The sequence below is a fragment of the Euprymna scolopes genome, chromosome 9 (assembly GCF_053919585.1).
Source record: "Euprymna scolopes isolate OS-2025 chromosome 9, ASM5391958v1, whole genome shotgun sequence".
NCBI classification, from domain to species: Eukaryota; Metazoa; Mollusca; class Cephalopoda; order Sepiida; family Sepiolidae; genus Euprymna; species Euprymna scolopes.
This window is the reverse complement of record NC_136490.1, coordinates 131,032,382-131,051,239: the sequence shown is the minus strand read 5'-3', so window position 1 is coordinate 131,051,239 and position 18,858 is coordinate 131,032,382. Positions and strand designations below refer to the sequence as shown.

Here is an 18,858-nt window from a genome sequence, read left to right as displayed (position 1 = left end):
CCCCCCTCACCAAACTTTCACAAGAAACACCCGTCTGGCAGAAGAAAAAACTATTAATAATTTCCCACACTCTTTACCTGTGCCTAAACCTAAACGTAGATTTCATGAACAAAGCTTCTTTCTTAGAACTGCACGCCTATGGATTTGTCTTGTGTTTTCCTGCTGACTACAATACGGTTTTCTTCAAGTCTAACATAAACAAGTTTTTGATGAGGCGTTCCATTTAAGTTAACAAATTTACCGAATTTCCATTACTAACGATTACTTTGTCCAATTGTCTACTGTACACTCTTTAACCCTTATCCTTGAGTGGCCTCTTGGCCTTGATAAGTGGTGATGCCTTTGTAAAAAAAAAAGTCTTATGGACAGCCTTTTTTATTTTTTGTCCTAACTTAAGAGTGTACACTAGGTTTGTTTGTAACAAAAAAACAAAAACGCTTTTAAATATGTTAAAATAGTAAAAACAAATAAATTTATCTAGTTAGGTAGAAGAGTGACTTGTTTTCTTTTATAACATTCATTTCCTGAATATTTTTTTATCACCACTTTTTGTTGTTACAGTAAAAGAAAAAAAAAAGTTCATTATTATAGAGAAATCAAAACATTGAAATATCGAATTTCAAGTGAAACCATTGGTATAATTATCATGTCACAGTAATGAACATATTAAAAAATTACAAAGAAACGATAGGTATAAAATTAATTATTAATGAAAATAGTTTTTGAAGACAATTAGGGGAACATGAGTTTTGCAGGAAAGAAACCAGAGAGTTAGAATCATAACAAAAGGGTAGTAAATATTTCCTGAAAAGTGAAAAATCTTTGGCCAATTTAGTAAAATTTAATTTTCGTTAATTGTCTTCGAAAACTGTTTTTATTAATAACTAGCTGTATCCAGCTATGCATTGATGTGGCTCATTTATTTAAATAGAAATACAATTAAAAAAAAAATGTATTGTAAATTTACTGAATATACATATATTTATTTCATGAAAAGTTGCATTCTGTAATGTTTATATACATTTTTTTTGCAATTGTTTTAAAAAAAGTTGTTTTTTTTTCCTCTTAAACACATGCACGGACTATAATAAGACTATTAACCATGCATATTTTTTATGTTCTCAGTATTTGTGGATACACAATATTTTTAAATTTATTAATGTTTATAGCAAGCGCCCAACAAATTGTGAAGTGCAACAAACACACACACACGCACAAGACAGTAATGACCTAAGCGTGAAGCAAACTTTATGCTGCACAAATTAATGTTTCTTAGTGACGCCATATTGTAATTTTAGTAACATTTCATTTATGAAACGTAGAATTAGATTCCAAAACATGAGAATAATCAATCAGCCAATCAGAATGGACGGAGTTTGGAAAGGGAGCCATTATTATTTATGAATCGGAAACTGAAGATTGTTAGGTCCATGTATCTAATAGCCAGTTACAAGCGGTGAAAGCACAGAATCTGTGGAAAGTGTAGAATTTGTTCAGGTGACAACTGTGAGTAGTGGTAGGACTAAATATTTAGAGAGAAAAATAGGAACTTCTTTCTCTGCAAATGTTACAATTGTGATGGTGTTGCTTGTAGAATGCAACGTAACATTTTAATATCACGGATAAATGTGTTTAAAATGGCGTTCGAAAGCTACATAAGTGGCTATTAGCCTAGATGTATTGAATTTGTATGTGGCATCAGTTCTTGCAAACCTACGATACTTTAGTCCAGAGGGGAATTTCTGCAGTCATTTTATTGTATAGGAGATTAATTTTCTGCCTTATTTTTTGTAATTTGGGGATATTTTCATTACTGCGACATGACAATTGAGTAAATACCATTGGTTTCCGTTAAAATTCAATATTTTATTTTTCAAATTTCGCTACAATAACAAAGAAGAACCAAAAAAGTACCCTAATAAGAATTTATATTCATTTTATAATGAACAAGTGCTGTTTTTCTACCCCACCCCTTTTTTTAATGTTACTATACTATTACTAGTGCCACCATGTTGTGTATGTTATTGTTCAACTACGGTAGCTCAAAATAGTCAATTATATTCAACAAAACTGTTTCATGACTTGCCTAAATGTAAAAATAATGAGTATTTTATGCGATACCTGAAATTGTAAAACAACCAACAAATACTAATGATCCTAATTAATCAAAATTCTTATTGTATGGCTTAAAAAATTAGCCTAAACTTAATAATAAATATGAATAAATAAGAAAATCAAATTTTATGGCTAAACTAGGAGTGATGCTATCTTGAAAACAGTTTTAATGAGCAAGGGAAATAACTCCAAATCAAGGTTTTAAAAAGCCATTCTTAAGAGATAGAGGAGGCATTGCTAAAAGTCTAATTTGCTTAAAAATTATTTTCTTTATAAAAATAAACTACTTGATCAATTTGCGTGAGTTTTCGTGTACAATGTTTTCTTTGCGTCGTGGGCACCTACATCATCTACTAGGCTGGAGCTTTTTTTTTATCCTGTCTAAAAGCAAGAGACTGACAGATGCACCAGCCCAGATGTGACAACAATACTCCATGCATGGGTGAATTGTGGCTTTGTAGAGATAGATATTATGTGTGAGTAATTTTCTAGCACAGTAGAGAGGCCACCTTCTTTGCAGCAGCCTTGGCAATGTCCTCAATGTATTTGTTCCAATTCATGTTACCTGTGAATGTTAAGCCTAGAAGTTTGAATAAAGATAGCATATTTACAGTATTGCTTTGTGCGGTCACTTTTCAGCTGTTGTAACTTGTTACCCGATTTTACCGAACAATGGTTAACTAAAAAAACTAAATTTAATAATCCCTTTTAAATAAAATTCCCATATTTTAATTCTGAAAACTCTTAAGAAAGGTACTAAGATCCACACTAACAATTAAATGTAATAATAAATTCTGGAAAATTAGTGAAGACCAATAAAAACATGAATATAGTAATATTTGTTCTTTTCTGTACTCTATTAGTGAAGAAGAAATTCCAAACAAGGAAATAAAGTAACCAGATACTAAAAATTATTGTAAAAAGGCTGAAATATTCAGAGTAGATTTTTATTCAATTTCAAATGATAGCCTTTGTGATTGGAGTGGCATGAAATGCCACATCTGTCTGTTTATTCCTATTGCTAAGAGATAGTCGTAGGAATTTTTTTAGTTCAAATTTAATCTTATATAAATTGATTTCAACCTCAGATTTTAGTCCATTGATGAACATTATAAAATGTGAATGTTAAATCATTAAAAAAAAAAAAATCATGTAATACTCTTCAACCATACCATCCTAATTATGGATTGCAATTTGAAAAATAAATGAAGAAAAAAAATATTTTATTCAGATTTATGCAAATTTCTCAAAAGTTGTTACTATTCAGTCCATCTGTCGATTTTCAATTTAAAAAGAAAATGTATCTTTTCTATTCTAATCTAATAAATAAGACTCACTATGGATGTCTCTCCATTTATTTTTTATTTTTTCAAAGTACATCTCTTTTGAGATGCGAAAGTTGCAAAGAGGCATGATGCGGGTCAAAACATTGCATTTTTGTAGACTGTTGTTTTTATATATATGTATATATAATCTGGTAAAAATAGCTGCTAAGGGATCAAAATTGGGAAACAAAAAATGGAACTTAGTGCTTTTACGCATGCATAAATATACATTTTATGTTAAAGTTGGTTCATTATTTCTTATTTATCTGACGATAGCTTAAATGCTAATGACTAAGGATGGAGCGTTAAATATTTTGGTTTTGATTTTAGCTGATGGCATTTCAAGTCATTTATTTTTACCCTTAAAATCACTACTACATATTGAGTACAATATAATGATCAATAGAGAATTGGCTCTATATTAATAATAAATATGAAATCTACATAAATTAAAATATATTTCAACATATTTTATGATCCGGTGGCATGCTAGTATATTTTAAAATCTTGTGAAAACCTGTGTTTTTTATTTTTTCTATCAGCACCAACTCTACAATCAAATTTATTTTGCTCGGATTTCCTCCAATTGATTATTTAAGCAAGTTTAGCGGCGTTGGTGTAAAATTAGTTTTCTCACATAATTTCTTTCATTGATTTGTAGTTTAATCCCTTGCTCTATTTTATTTTTTGGGTTTGTATTACTATACACATAGATTCAAAAGAGTTGTCAAAAAACAAATATATAACAAATGTTATCAAAGGCAAGATAAGTTACTTTTCTACCTAACCGGATATTTTTCTAGTGCTTTTATTTAATGTAACATGTTTATTCAGCTCGAAAAAGTGTTTATCGATGTATTTGAAAATTAAAAATGGTGCCCGACTCTCTGATGAACATTGTAAGTTTGGGAAAAGGAGTTAAAAATAGAAAACTAAACAAAATACTGTTAAAACCCCACCTAATATGTCATCCTATGTCACAGTAACATATTGCACGAATTTCTAACAGTATTTTGTCTAGTTTTTTATTTTTAACTCTTTTTCCCAAACTTACTGTATTCATCAGTCGGGCACCACTTTAAATTTTCCAGTACATCGGTAAACGCCGTTTTTTGAGCTGAATAAACATGTTACATTAAATAAAAACATTAAAAAATATCCAGTTAGGTAGAAAAGTAACTTATCTTGCCTTTGATAACATTTATTTGTTATATATTTGTTTTTTGACAACTTTTTCGAATCTGTGTATAGTAATACAAACCCTTTTTTTTATCTTAATATTTTTGGAACGCTTTAAACATCTTAATATTTGATTAGTTAATTTACTCGTGTAATTAGATTAGATGGGCAACCAATATAAGCTAAGTTAACTTAACAAATCCTAATATTACCAAAATGGCAACTTTTTTTTTTTTTTTTTTTTTTTTTTTTTTTTTTTATCTAAATTTTGACTAATGTATTTTAACTATATGCGCATATATTGTCTTTAACTCTTTGCTTCCATGCGAGTCGTTTCTTACTTTATTTTTTATTTATTTATTCACTTTGTTTCTTTATTTCTCTTTTTGCTTTTACCAACTGTGTATACCTTCTCTTTAAATGTATTTATTTAATGCACTTTAATTACATATGCGTAAAATTGGTCTCTAACACTTAGTCCCACCCACGCGAGCCGTTTTTAAGGTCAGAAGAACTCTACTCGAAAACGAATAGCCTATGCATGAATATAGAAGAGATAGGACCACCTTTCTTTCTTTCTACTATAAAAGACAGAAGATTAACCTAAATAAAAAAACAAAAAAAAGTAAAGGATAAAATAAAAAAATAAAAAAGTAAAATTACCATACACATGTGCGCACTATAAATAGATATAAAATCCGGGGAAAGGAAGTGAAGTCGTCACACTAACAGGGTTCGCTCGCTGACAGACGCGAAAATTTTGAAAATGGGCAACCAATATAAGCTAAGTTAACTTAACAAATCCTAATATTACCAAAATGGCAACTTTTTTTTTTTTTTTTTTTTTTTTTTTTTTTTTTTTTTTTTATCTAAATTTTGACTAATGTATTTTAACTATATGCGCATATATTGTCTTTAACTCTTTGCTTCCATGCGAGTCGTTTCTTACTTTATTTTTTATTTATTTATTCACTTTGTTTCTTTATTTCTCTTTTTGCTTTTACCAACTGTGTATACCTTCTCTTTAAATGTATTTATTTAATGCACTTTAATTACATATGCGTAAAATTGGTCTCTAACACTTAGTCCCACGCGAGCCGTTTTTAAGGTCAGAAGAACTCTACTCGAAAACGAATAGCCTATGCATGAATATAGAAGAGATAGGACCACCTTTCTTTCTTTCTACTATAAAAGACAGAACTACTTTATTTAAGTAGTATACTTAATATATGAAATCACCGTACGCTTGCTTGTATGTAAGTGTCCTCCATGATACCCATACCATACCAAACCACTGCACGTGGCTCATAACTTGACTGGCACTATATTTTTAACTGCAATATGCATGATCCCAGCTGTGATACTAGGGCTAATTTTCTGAATAGATGCAACACTCTGCGCCTGACCTTAATGACTACAATTCCAAATCCCAACGAATTAGCTGTCCCTATAACTGGGAGGGAAAAACCTAATAGCTAGCTACGAAATCCTATACATTTTACCTCCAAGACGATTGCGTTTGTCTTACCTGCATGCATAAAAAAAAAAAAATGAATAAAATAAAATAAAAAAAAATTTCCTCCCTTCTTCAGACTAACCTTACCTGTAACTCAAAAATCCTAATGGAAATCCATCTGTAAATAAATAACCCCTCTTCTCTTGAACGCTAACAATCTACTCCCAACCTATCCGCCACTAAACTCCCACATTGCTCCGCATCTGTAGTTGAATCGCTAACTTCCAGCCCCTAATCCCTCACATGCAAACTGTTTTAATAACCATCACCAAACATCTATACATTTCTACCTCTAAGGCATGCATTACAGATCATTCCTATCCAGTAAGGGACTTAACAGCCTATGCACACAAAGGCAGGTACTTAACAGCCAAAGTACCCAGAAACAAAGAGATATGCACTACACAACTGTCTCGAGTTTTGCAACGATTAATTACGTTATTGAAACGACACTCCTTATTATGGAAACCCCCCATGACTCTTACTAAAAAATACCTACAACTCCAACTCTATTCGCACCTACTGAAAACCTGCCCATATATATCTATTCACCTAATTACGCATGACTCAATACTTGCTGTCTTATCCATGCTATATTGCACTTACATCTTAACCCTCCTATCATCTAAAATAGCTCGGGCACAACTCGTAGCTCAATTCTTAATACCTACTCATACTGTAACACTATACTAGACCTAAGCTAACATTAATAAAATAAAAAAAAAATGTACGACTAAAATCACATTATCTCCTCCTTAACAAGCCCTCTTACAAACACAGACGCTTACACTGCATGAACTTCACCCACCCCCTTTATCCATTAACAAGTAAATAGCATGTCCCCAAATCACTTTGAGGAGTGTAACTAATCAGTAGATATAATCCCCCACAAACTAACCCAGTAACACTAACAACGCGGGGTCGCAGAAATACCTGGATTAGAACCTAGGCGCGGAGAAAACCCTCTCAGGGCTGACGGACCCAGTAGGTCTTCCCAGATCATCCGTCTAGGAGAAGGAAAACTCTGAAACTAAACCAAAGGGGAGAGAGGCCTCTTCAGTCTTGGATGACAACCTTCCTAGAGCTGGTGACTCAAACAAATTCACCGGTTTGCAAACCTAAATTGCTTAAGGAGTAGATAGGCTCTGTCTATCGCCCGGCTTCCATACTCCTTCTTTGCCTATTGGTCAAGCGCAGAGACACTATCTCAGTGATTCGACAGAAACACCCAGCGGTAGATCTTGTTTCCTGGCTAGGGCAATGAACGCCGTTCTTCCCCATTCCCAGCATGCCCCACCCCTAAAACTGAACATTTGAGAGTGCTTGAGTATAAGATATGCCTGAGCGGTTAGATTGGGTTGACCTTCTTCTAAAGGGTTGAGGGTACCGGATTGACAGTTCCTGGCTGCTGTTCCCGACTGGTAGTACAGGAGCCCTAACTCTTTGGTAGCGCTTAGAGCGGCTGCTCCATCAACAGTTGAATAATATCGGGTTGTTTGCAGTGCCATGACGCGCATGGAAAGGGACCCTGCACTCATCCCCGGTGGGCTTTCCTGAGGCCACAATCCTAATTGGAGAAAGGTCAGCTGATGGTCTACTTGTGATGCATGTCTGAAGCTCCGCATAACCTCTTGTTTAGCTCCCCCTTACCGAAACTCTTAAAAAAAATATGACGACAGTACAATCTAAAAATAAGCTTAAACCAGGATTAGGGACAAACAAATTCAACTTGCCTCCTCCCTTGAGGCTCTCATTCACAAATATCCGTGGGCTTAGAACTAACTTAGCTGATGTTGAAGCATTTCTCTTAACAAATACCCCGGATATCTTAGCACTAAGTGAGACTAACCTACACTCCTCCATTCCCTCTAACCACTTTAACATGCATGGATATCTCCCACTCTGCCGTAAGGACTCTGACAGACATATGCACGGACTTGGAGTTTACATTCGTAATACCCTTCCCTTGACTAGAGAAACAAACCTAGAAACAGATGATCAAGCCTTTATGTGCTTTAGACTAAACGTGCAACACAGTATTAGCTACTATTATTTTCTCTACCGCTCTCCCTCGACTCAGGACTGCTCCATAATAAACAAAGTATCTGACAGCATAGACACGGCACTGTCCCTCGACACTAGCGCACAAATACATGTGTTTGGAGACTTTAATGTCCACCACAAAAACTGGCTTGGATTCTCTACTCACACAGATGCAGCGGGCAGCACAACCCATAGCTTCGCTATATCTCACTCCCTATCTCAAATTGTTAAGTTTCCAACCCGTTTCCCTGACCAGGAAGAACAACACGCATCACTTCTAGATCTGTTTTTGACCACAGTTCCCGATGACTGCATAGCGAAGGCCCACAGCCCACTCGGGAACGCTGATCATGCAGTGATAATGGTTGAAATCGCCCTAAACTCTAGACCCAAAACTGAAGAGCCAGTGCTCAAAACAACGAGATATTATAATAAGGCTGACTGGGAAGCCATCAGGGAACTAATTAGAGATGCTCCATGGAAAAATATTTTCTCTCTCCCTGCTGAACAGTGTGCAAACGAGACCACTGACTGGTTCAAAACTGCAATCGAAGCGCATGTTCCCATGCGGAAATTTTACAGTAAGCCCCACTCTCCCCAATGGTTTACGTCGACTTGTGCAACTGCCATTACTCAAAAGCAGCATGCATACCGTAGGTTTAACCGACATAAGTCCAGTTCAAACAGACTGAAGTATATAGAAGCTAGAAATAACGTTAAGAAAGAAATAGCGACAGCTAAGAGAGAATTTACGGAAACCACTAAAAAGCGCATCGAAGCACAAAAACTAGGAACCCGAGACTTCTGGAAAATCTACAACAGTGTAGTAAATAATGGGCAATCAACAATTCCCCCACTAACCAACAATCACGAGGTTGTCTCCTCAGCAACCGACAAGGCTAACATGCTTGCCAGTCGGTTTGCCTCAAACTCCACACTGGACCCTTCCAACCACCCCCTACCTGACTTTCCTATGCGGACAGACGCCACACTAGACGATCTGAAAACCACCCCTGCTCAGGTGCATGCTATCATAAAAAACCTTGACACCTCAAAAGCATGTGGACCCGATCTTATCCCAGCTGTGCTATTAAAAAAGTGCTCAGCCGAAGTAGCTCCAGTTCTCTCCAAACTCTACAACAAATGTCTTAATGAAGCTTGCTTTCCGGGCTGTTGGAAAACTGCTTCTGTTGTACCAGTATTCAAGAATTCTGGCGAAAGGACAGACCCATCAAATTATCGCCCCATTAGCCTCCTCCCACTTTTTGCCAAAATATTTGAGACCATAATTAACCATGCTCTAGTCCATCATCTTACAGATGCTAAACTACTGACTGACAAACAATATGGATTTAGACAAGCCCGTTCCACAGCAGACATCCTCACCGTGATCTCTGAACGTATATACCAATCACTGGACAAAGCGGGGGAAGGCAGAGCGGTAGCTCTAGATATATCTAAGGCTTTTGACAGAGTATGGCATGAGGGTCTCCTCAGTAAAATCAGATCATACGGTATCACTGGTAGAATACTTAACATAATTAAATCCTTCTTAGATAAGAGAAAAATCCAGGTAGTCCTCGACGGTCGCACATCTAAACAATATGATATAAATGCGGGAGTGCCCCAGGGTTCTATCCTTGGACCTCTATTGTTCCTGATATTCATAAATGACCTCCCCGACAACATTGCCTCTGAGATGGGTATATATGCTGATGACACTACACTCTATGGCAGACACGACAGGAAGACGAATGAACACATTTCTAAAGAAATGGCAGAAACACTAGAGGAAGACCTCCAATCTGTAGTGGAATGGGGACAAAAGTGGTTGGTCGCGTTCAATGCTGCCAAGACTAAACTAGTTTCATTCAATAATTACAAGAAACCCTCTCTACCACCAATAGCAATGGCCAACGACTCTTTATCTGAGAGTCCATCTTTCAAACTCCTTGGCCTAACGTTCACAGGAAACATGAGTTGGAACAATTACATTGAAGGCATTGCCAGGGCCGCTGCAAGAAAGGTAGGCTCTCTCTACCGTGCTAGAAAACTACTAACAACCGAAAGTATTCTGTACCTCTATAAGGCCACCATTCGCCCATGTATGGAGTATTGCTGCCACATCTGGGCTGGTGCATCTGCTACTAGTCTCTCGCTCCTTGACAAGGTTCAAAAGAGAGTCGCAAATCTGATAGGCCCTGAACTGGCATCTAAGCTTCAGCCTCTGTCCCATCGACGAAATGTTGCATCCCTCTGCCTGTTCTACAAGTATTTTAGTGGTGAATGCTCTGATGAACTGCAATCACTTGTGCCCCCACGACGCGAGCACCCTCGACAAACCCGACAGGCTACTAGATCCCACCCCCACACTGTAGAGGTCCCTAGATGTAAAAGATCTTTTTACTCCAATAGTTTCTTCCCCAGAACCGCAAGACTCTGGAATTCCATTCCAGGTCCCTGCTTCCCCAACAGTACTGACGTGCAGAAGTTCAAGTGTAACGTGAACCGACACCTTGCTGCCCAAATCCCTACATAGTACCCCAGTAGTTGTTGCCCCTGATAGTAGCCCCCTACACCAAAGTGGCAATTTGCCTTGTTTGGGGTGAAAATGTAATAAAAAAAAAAAAAAAAAAAAAAAAAAAGAATGTGTTTTGGCAGGGTCTCATTGCTTCTGAAAAAGATTTTTTTTTTTTTACATAAAACCGTGTTTAAGTCAAATTAAAAAGAAAAACTAATCGTTTACAGCTGACATTAATAAAGCAGGAAAGGGGGATAACTCAAAATTGTACTTTTTTTTTTTTTTTTCAATTAAAGGGTATTGTTAAAAAGATTCGTAGGTAATCAGAAGTTGAGAAAAACATTTGATTAAATCTTATCATATCCGGTTAAAAATAGAAATGTAAACATTTTAATGTGTGTGTATGTGAGGACAGCGTCCCTAAAAATAAGGTTGTCATATTAAGAAAAATAACTTATTCCTTTTTTTTTTTTTTTACACTAAGGAGTGTAGGTGATATTAACAGGAAATCACTAGGTATCTCCAACGCGCGCCACAGTTTTACCCCTGCCCTATAATACAATGTTAACTGTAATTTAATTTAAAATTATCATCCTAACTTTTTTATCATTTAAAAGAAGCTTTAATATTTTTGAAAAAATTTTACAGCATATGAACATAATGAAAATACAAGACTAAAATTGTCAACGCTTTAGAACATTCTTATGTAGTGATGTTTTTGAAGCCATAAACAAACCCATGTTTTAAAAATCTAGCAAAAATCAAATAAGTTATTTATTTCACTTGCCTTAAAGTTGTAAATAAAATTGGGCATAAAATCAATATTGTGTTAAAAAAAATAAACTTTTTTTCTGGATAATTTTTTTTTCTCTGTAATATAATTTGAATTACAACAAAAAACAATTCCAAAAAATAATTAATTTTAAAAAGCCTTAGATATTAAATTTCAATATTCTGTCATATGAAGTTTAAACAAAGATTTTTTTATAACAGGTTTCCAATATTAAAAAAATATATTCATACTAGCAGAAGTACCCGCCGTTGATTGGGTTCAAAAACAGCCTACAGAAAATGGACTGTGATTGATGAAAGTATGATAGGTTATGAAAAGGAGGAGGTTGTAAAGAGATAGGTTTTGATACTCAAAAATTATACCCTAAGCAAAATATGAAAGTAAAGATAATTTTCGCGAAAATATATTTTTTTATATCAACTTTGTTTCCATTCGTAGCCAAGAGTGACCAAAAAAATGATCCTCGATACATCTTCTATCATATGTAATCAGTTTTTTAAAATAGTCAACCATATAGGAGCCAATTCATGGCCACACACACACACATTCAGCTTTATATTATAGATAATAGAATATGTGGCTTTTGATATAATAAAAATCGGAAATCCAAAATCAGCCTAAAATATTTTGTTTTGATTTGATTATTTGAATTGGAGTGTTAACTTTATTTTTTTTATTTTTTATTTTTTTTAAAGCAACATTGTCATTATATACATAAGTGTCAACGGAAGACGTTAAAATTAACGTATTAATAAGTACATATATATATTCAATTATTAATTTTTCTAAAGCAATATAATATAAATGTAAATATGAAAATCCGATAGCAAAAAAAAAGTTATTTCCATTAATTATTATAGTGCCAATACCCATCCATTGAAATTGACAAAAAATAAACACAAAATGATGACGTTGCTGTTAATGCGTAAAACGCTGCCATTTTACACATACCTGCGGAGGTACCTAGCAATCCACAAAAAAAAAAAACAATCACATTAAATCTTCTGGGAAAATTAAAATGTATTAGAATTTGCTGGAATATTTTTTAAAATAAATTATCAAGTAAAAGTTGAATTTTTGATTAATTATTGAAAATAATCAGATAATTAAAATTTATTTTTTTAGTGTGCAATTATTTAGGCAATCATGAAGAAAGACCTGTTCATCTAAGGGACATAACTCTACTTTTACTAAGGACATTAAAATAAATGGAAGAAAATATGTAAAATCAATAAATAAAATTATATTTACTTTTATTTTTTTGTTAGATTAAAGTAGTTGAAAACCTTTTTGTCTGAAATAGTTTTATTTTTACATTTTTTTGTTTTTTACTTGAATGTTCTTAATGAAAGTAGATCTACATCTCTTAGACAAACAGGTCTTTCTTCATGATTATCATCATTTATGCGTTTGAAAACGTTGTTTATGGTTTGCTACAAGAACTGTTCATTGATGACCACCCACGGCCATGAATTCTGAAAAGCGGCATGTGAGCAAAAAAAATCAATATTTCTATAATAGCTTATATCAAAACTAATGGAAAATTAAGTACATATCGCAACTTCCCTGGGTTTGTTAGGTTAATCAGCTTGCATTTTTTTTTTTTTTTTTTCAATGAAGTTTGATTGATTATTTGGCAGTTTAACTTGTACTCTTCTACCATGAAGACCAAAAAGTCGAACAAAGCAGTGATTGAATGAAAACCGTCACTATGCATAAAAGTTCCAACTTGTTTCTTTTCAGTATTGAGATATCAGAATATTTGTAAAAAATCTTTTAAGCATGTTAATTTACTTTTATGAAACGTTTGTTTACTGTTATGTATTTTTTTTTTTTTTTCAGAAGTATAACTTTCTATTCCACAGTTTAAATGTTTCCCAATTCCTTTCAATTTTTCCTTAACTTTACAGAAGTATAACTTTCTATTCGACCGTCTAAAATCTTCTGTAACTTGATTAAATAAATGTAATGGATTGTGTCGGTTTTCACATTCTTTGGTTTTTAAAAAACAAATGTACATAAATAATTTTAATTAATTGAATTATTTAAAGACATATTTTAAAAAAGGTACAAAAAGAAAACTATTAGAAAAAACAATGATAAAACTATTTATTGCAATATTGGGGGGGGGGAGATTTAATATCTTTAACTAGACAATAAAAATGTTTTCAATTTCATGTTGAAATACATTTTTTTTTTTAAATTTGGTTTTGTAAATAAAAATCAATTGTGGAAAAAAAATCTTTTAATGGTAGTCACTTCAGGCAAGCCACTTAATGTAAAGAGTTTAAAAAACAATACTACTTCAATGTCAAAAACTTGCTAACGATAAATGGTAGATGGATAGATTCCGATCCAGAAAACAGCAATTCTTCCCTCTTTGTCAGAATATTGCTCATGGAATGAGGACTAAAGTACAAAATAAGGGAAGCATGAGTTGTGAGGTTGTCGAAAGTAAACCCATGATCCATTTTCTATTCCCTTTTAACTTTTTGCCATTTTATTTTTCATTTTATTTATCTAATTTTTTTATATATTTTTTTTTTTTTGTAGATGTTCATTTCAATGGGAACTTACTGATACAACAAATTATTCTTTGGATTAGACAACGGATTCTCAACGGCGCTATGAGGCAAATCTGCCTATGATTGCTTTGATGTCTAATTCCATGAATGGTGCCAGTGCATTTTGGCTCAACATGCAGCATCTACGAGGAGGAGGTGCGCCACATAGCCCTATGTTACCCTACGCCGGGCATTACCCGCACCAACATTTGGCTATTCATGTTGGTAACCAAACTTCACCACAGATTCCATGGAATATGGCTAACTCCGTAGTGAGATTTGCTGGCCATGGCAGGGGTAATACGGGTGGGGGTGCTGCTGGTGCGGTGTCCCCCATGACAAATGCGTACAATCATAATGTTCATGTATCTACTCGGTTAAGGACACCAGACAACTATAACAACGCTGGAGCCAGTGCCGGTGCTGAAATCCTCCATCAAATTCAAAAAATCACAGATCCAGCTAAGGTCAATGCGACCGGCAAAAGAATAAAGTTAGAAAACTTTTTTTTTTTTTTTTTTACTAATATTAAATATTTTGTTTGTTTTTTGTTTATATAATGAAGGATATTTCTAAAAATTTAGTTTGAGGTAAATTGCAGAGTTGTAAGTTCTGACTTTGATTTATCCAGATAAAATGTCTAAAAGAAGTAACATTTCCAATTTCAAAGTTAGTACAGCACAACCGGTAAGGCCAAGCATATAAAATCAACAGTAGATTCTTTAATATCACAGGTGCATTCAAAATGAATGCTTCTGTTTAGAGCACAATTGAAGTATGGTAACTTTCGCATTTTAAACTTAAATTCAAGCCATTTCTACAGTGCAATGTAGACTACAATGTATTGTTAACTAAGTTACTGTGAGAAGTATGAAAGGAGTCTCCAACTAGAGCAGACAATCGATTTGATTAAAAAAAAAAATAGGCGCTTTCACGGATAATATAAATATAGGAGTATGGAACATTAGTTGATCATTATTCAATCCCGGAAACGTTGGGTCACCTTGCTAGTATATCGAGAAATAAACTTTTCATACATTTACAATGAAAAATATTTATCAACATTTTAAAGAAAAAATGTGACCAAAGAGAATAAAATAAAAGAAATTAAGAGGGTCAACAGTTAAAAACTGCATTAATTTTAGACTTCACATTTTCTAATGATATATCAAGCAAATGGTTCTGAAGTTAAGATGATGTATCAAAAGTGTGCACTTAATTGTTAAAGTAGAAATGCATTTATTGAATTATTTTTGAAGAAGGTAATGCATCTCTAAGGTTCATGAACTTTTTTTTTTGTTTTTTGGAATGTTGCACAAGATACCATTGTTGGCACCAGTTGCATGACTTTTGGGAATGTGTTTTTGGATCAAGACACAAAAACTTCAAGAGCTGACCTCTTCTAACAAATCTGTCGGGTGACCATGCCTTTGAAGATATTAAGTATGATGTAGTCCATTAAAGAGACTATCTTTAGAAGAGCTGATAGACTGCGACATTTCATGGTTGTCTTCAGTATCATGATCAACTTCAGTCTAAATAATAAAGTCCAGATGGAAGTTGCTCTATGATTATTTGACAAGAATAAAATCAGTGGATTCATCTCCACATAAAAAGAACAGCCACTTGATACATCTGAACATTGATATAACTGTTGCCAAGAACCATGTATATTATGATACCAACTTTTGCATTGCCTAATGTAGGGAAACGTGCGACTTACCTAACTAGCACGTGTGCATAATTCAATGGGTCGGTCGTGGAATGAAATGAATGAAGAAGAAAGAAACAAAAATGGCTGCCTTATCTCTTTATATGTCTGCAATGTGACCACCCGATATGCAAATGAGATGCTCCTGGTTGGAGATAAAAGAGGGTTCATTTTGAAGTTGGATTTCAAAGCAATAAGTTGAATTAGCAGAAGTACGTTGGGAGTTGAGAGAAGGTGCGTTACGTGTACAGAAGTTGGAAGTTTGGACAAAAGTGTTAACCTTACCCAGGAAATTATTGGTGTGACGAGCGGAAGAAATAAAACTCAAGTTATTATCCAATTCAATAATCATATTTTTTAATTCTAACCAAAGGTAGAAATGATTATTTTCAATGGCCTTTCTCAGATGATATTATATAACTGAAATTGGCATTTGCATATAAATGCCATTCGATGTAATTCTCATTTTAAGGGATTTTTTTTAATCAAAGAATCACCATTTTAGAGTGATAAGATTTCCAGCCTTGTAGCTCTAATAGGCAATATGTAAAAAAAAACAAAAACAATTGTTTTATCTGTACAATTTCAGTAATGTCTATATTTTAAATCTATTTTTGTCATATCAAATTGTTTTTACATGATCCAAATAGATTTTATTTTATTTTTTGACTAGTAATAAAGAAAATCTAACCTGATATGCTATGCTGAATCCTTAAAAAGATTCAGTGTGTTCACTGCTTAAATAGTTCACTCATTCCAAAAATTTCTTACCAGATGCCTTTGCTGCTTCAGCCATACCCTTCGTTGACATCTAGGTGACTTTATCCATGAAGTCCTCAATCCTGTTCTACCACCAGGCTAAAAGAAACGTTGCAGTGGTCAACCCAAAACCTGGTTCAGGGCAGTGAAGCAGAACACTGAACTTATTCTGGGCTCCCACCTTTACAGAGTTCCTCACTGAAACCGCAAATGGCTTGCGCCTATTATGGAAGCAGCTTTGAATCACTGTGCTTGGTCAGCCAGTGTTTGGAAAATGGTGAATTTGTTGGAACCATGACTGTTTAAATGAAACTTATATGAATTGCACTTCTCATGTTATTTTGGAGCAGGGGGAGATAAGCTGGTTTGATCTAATAATTGCTTCTATTATGATTACTTTTTTATTTGCTGCACAAAACATTTGTGAGGACTTTTCCTTTTATTAAAAGCTCAAATTTTTAATCATACATTGAAAATTGATATATTTCCAACTAGAGAGCTCAATCTATTTAGCATATAGAGTAAATATCTCTAGACTTGACAAGGACTGTAGACCAAAATAATTTTGAAATATGCTAGAGGAAGTTACCCTATAGCCTTATGTGTGTTGGGACATTTTAGTTTAAGTTTTACGATAAAAACATTTTCTTATATTAAAAAAAAAATATTGAATGAGTTAATTACATGCATGCCACAAATTATGAAATAAAACAATAAGTTTCAAACTCATTCTCAAGTTTAGAATGATGAAAGTAATCTTTGATATAGATATTTATCAAATTATGAGATTTAAAGTTTTTGCAAACCAGAAGACCTTGATTCAAAAGACAGCAGTAAAACAGTGTCCAGTTACATTTGGTTTCTGATATTAATGACTTTTTGTTTTGGTTAAAAATAATCAAACAGTTGTTTAAGAAAATCAGAAAATGTTTGGTACTAATTTTTATTTTAAATATTTACTTCTACAAAAATAAGTATTCAAATAGATGGCTTAAATTTATTTTTATTATTATTTGAAAATATTGAAAGATGAATTTTTCTTCCAATCATAGTACAGTTGGGCCGCATATATGAGATGACCAAAGTAATTTGTTTTCACTCCAAGTTTAACATCAGGAAGCAAAATCTGAACAAACATCATTTACTGCAGACTGTTGGGCATTCTTCTGGTTTGCTAGAATTGTTTTTAATTTTAAAATTACAGGCATGTCAACAAAAATCTGAAAGGATAGGTAATTTTTCTAGTACCTCTTCATGTCCAATCTGTACTGGTTATGCTCATCACTCATTTGGAGGAGGGAGTAGATATAGTTTCTCATTCGTTCCCGAACATTATCAAGTATTCCTATTATTTTCTGATTCCAAAAACGATTTTTTGCATGCAGTGTTATATATATATATAAAAAGCGAAAATGTGTGTATGTATGTGTGTTTGTATGTCCTGCAAAAACTTTCGACAGAGGCCATAGATTTTCGCCAGATCGGTATCATTTTCAAGCTCGAACCTTCTGACAACAAATATCGAAAAATTGGCCAAAAACATTAATTCCTTAATCCTCAACCAGACCCTTTTCTCCAGGGAGGGGTGGAAAAAAATGGTTCCTTCATAACAAGATGGCTTCTAAACACACGCAAAAGATGTTATACCTTGAATTTGTTTAAATATTATAAAAACCAACCTACATTCGCCCATGCGTCCATAGCACGATGGATAAAGTAACAGCGTCATTATTTTAAGATTGCAGGTTCAATCCCAGTTATCAGATATTTTTTTTTTTTCAATTTTTAAACTTTTAATATTGAAACCAGGTTTTTTCTGTGTATTTTTTGTTTTTCAGAACACGTTCATTTTTTTATTTTTCCTTTTTTTTTTTTTTTTTTTTTTTTTTTTTTTTTTTTACCTTTGTTTTTGTTTTACCAATGTTTTTTTTAAAGAAGTCGTACGTTTGCTGTGTTTTTTTGTTTGTTTGATTTGGTTTTTTCGATTTTTTAAGAAGTTTAAACAAGGTTATTACTTCGCTTATTCTTCCCCCCCCCCCCAGCTCTGAACACCTGGGCAACACCGGGTACCCCTACTAGTCTATTATGTAAAAGCGAAAATGTGTGTGTGTTTGTGTGCATTTTTCAGTGGGGCACTTGGTCGGGTTACTCCTTAAAACTTTTTATATACTGCCTAAATCATAATATCTACGAGTTAAGAACGGGAGTTGTGTCTATCTTTAATTTGCCCGATTTGTACACGCTATTTCGAGATTTTTTTCGATCTCCGTGTCTTTGTTTAGCTTTTCAATATAAAAAAGCAAAACTTTGAAAACGAATTTGTGTTCTCGGC

The 18,858-nt window shown here is 33.7% G+C and overlaps 1 protein-coding gene across 1 annotated transcript in view; it reads left to right on the top strand.

Annotated features, from left to right (window-relative positions):
• Nucleotides 1-18,858, top strand: part of LOC145284839 (poly(A) RNA polymerase GLD2-like) — a 54,018-nt gene that overhangs the window by 4,503 nt on the left and 30,657 nt on the right. Inside the window, exon 2 of the mRNA XM_080133819.1 lies at nucleotides 14,046-14,549. Within this exon, the coding sequence (XP_079989945.1) occupies nucleotides 14,137-14,549 (413 nt within the window). The 5' untranslated portion in view covers nucleotides 14,046-14,136. The remainder of the gene's footprint in view (nucleotides 1-14,045; nucleotides 14,550-18,858) is intronic.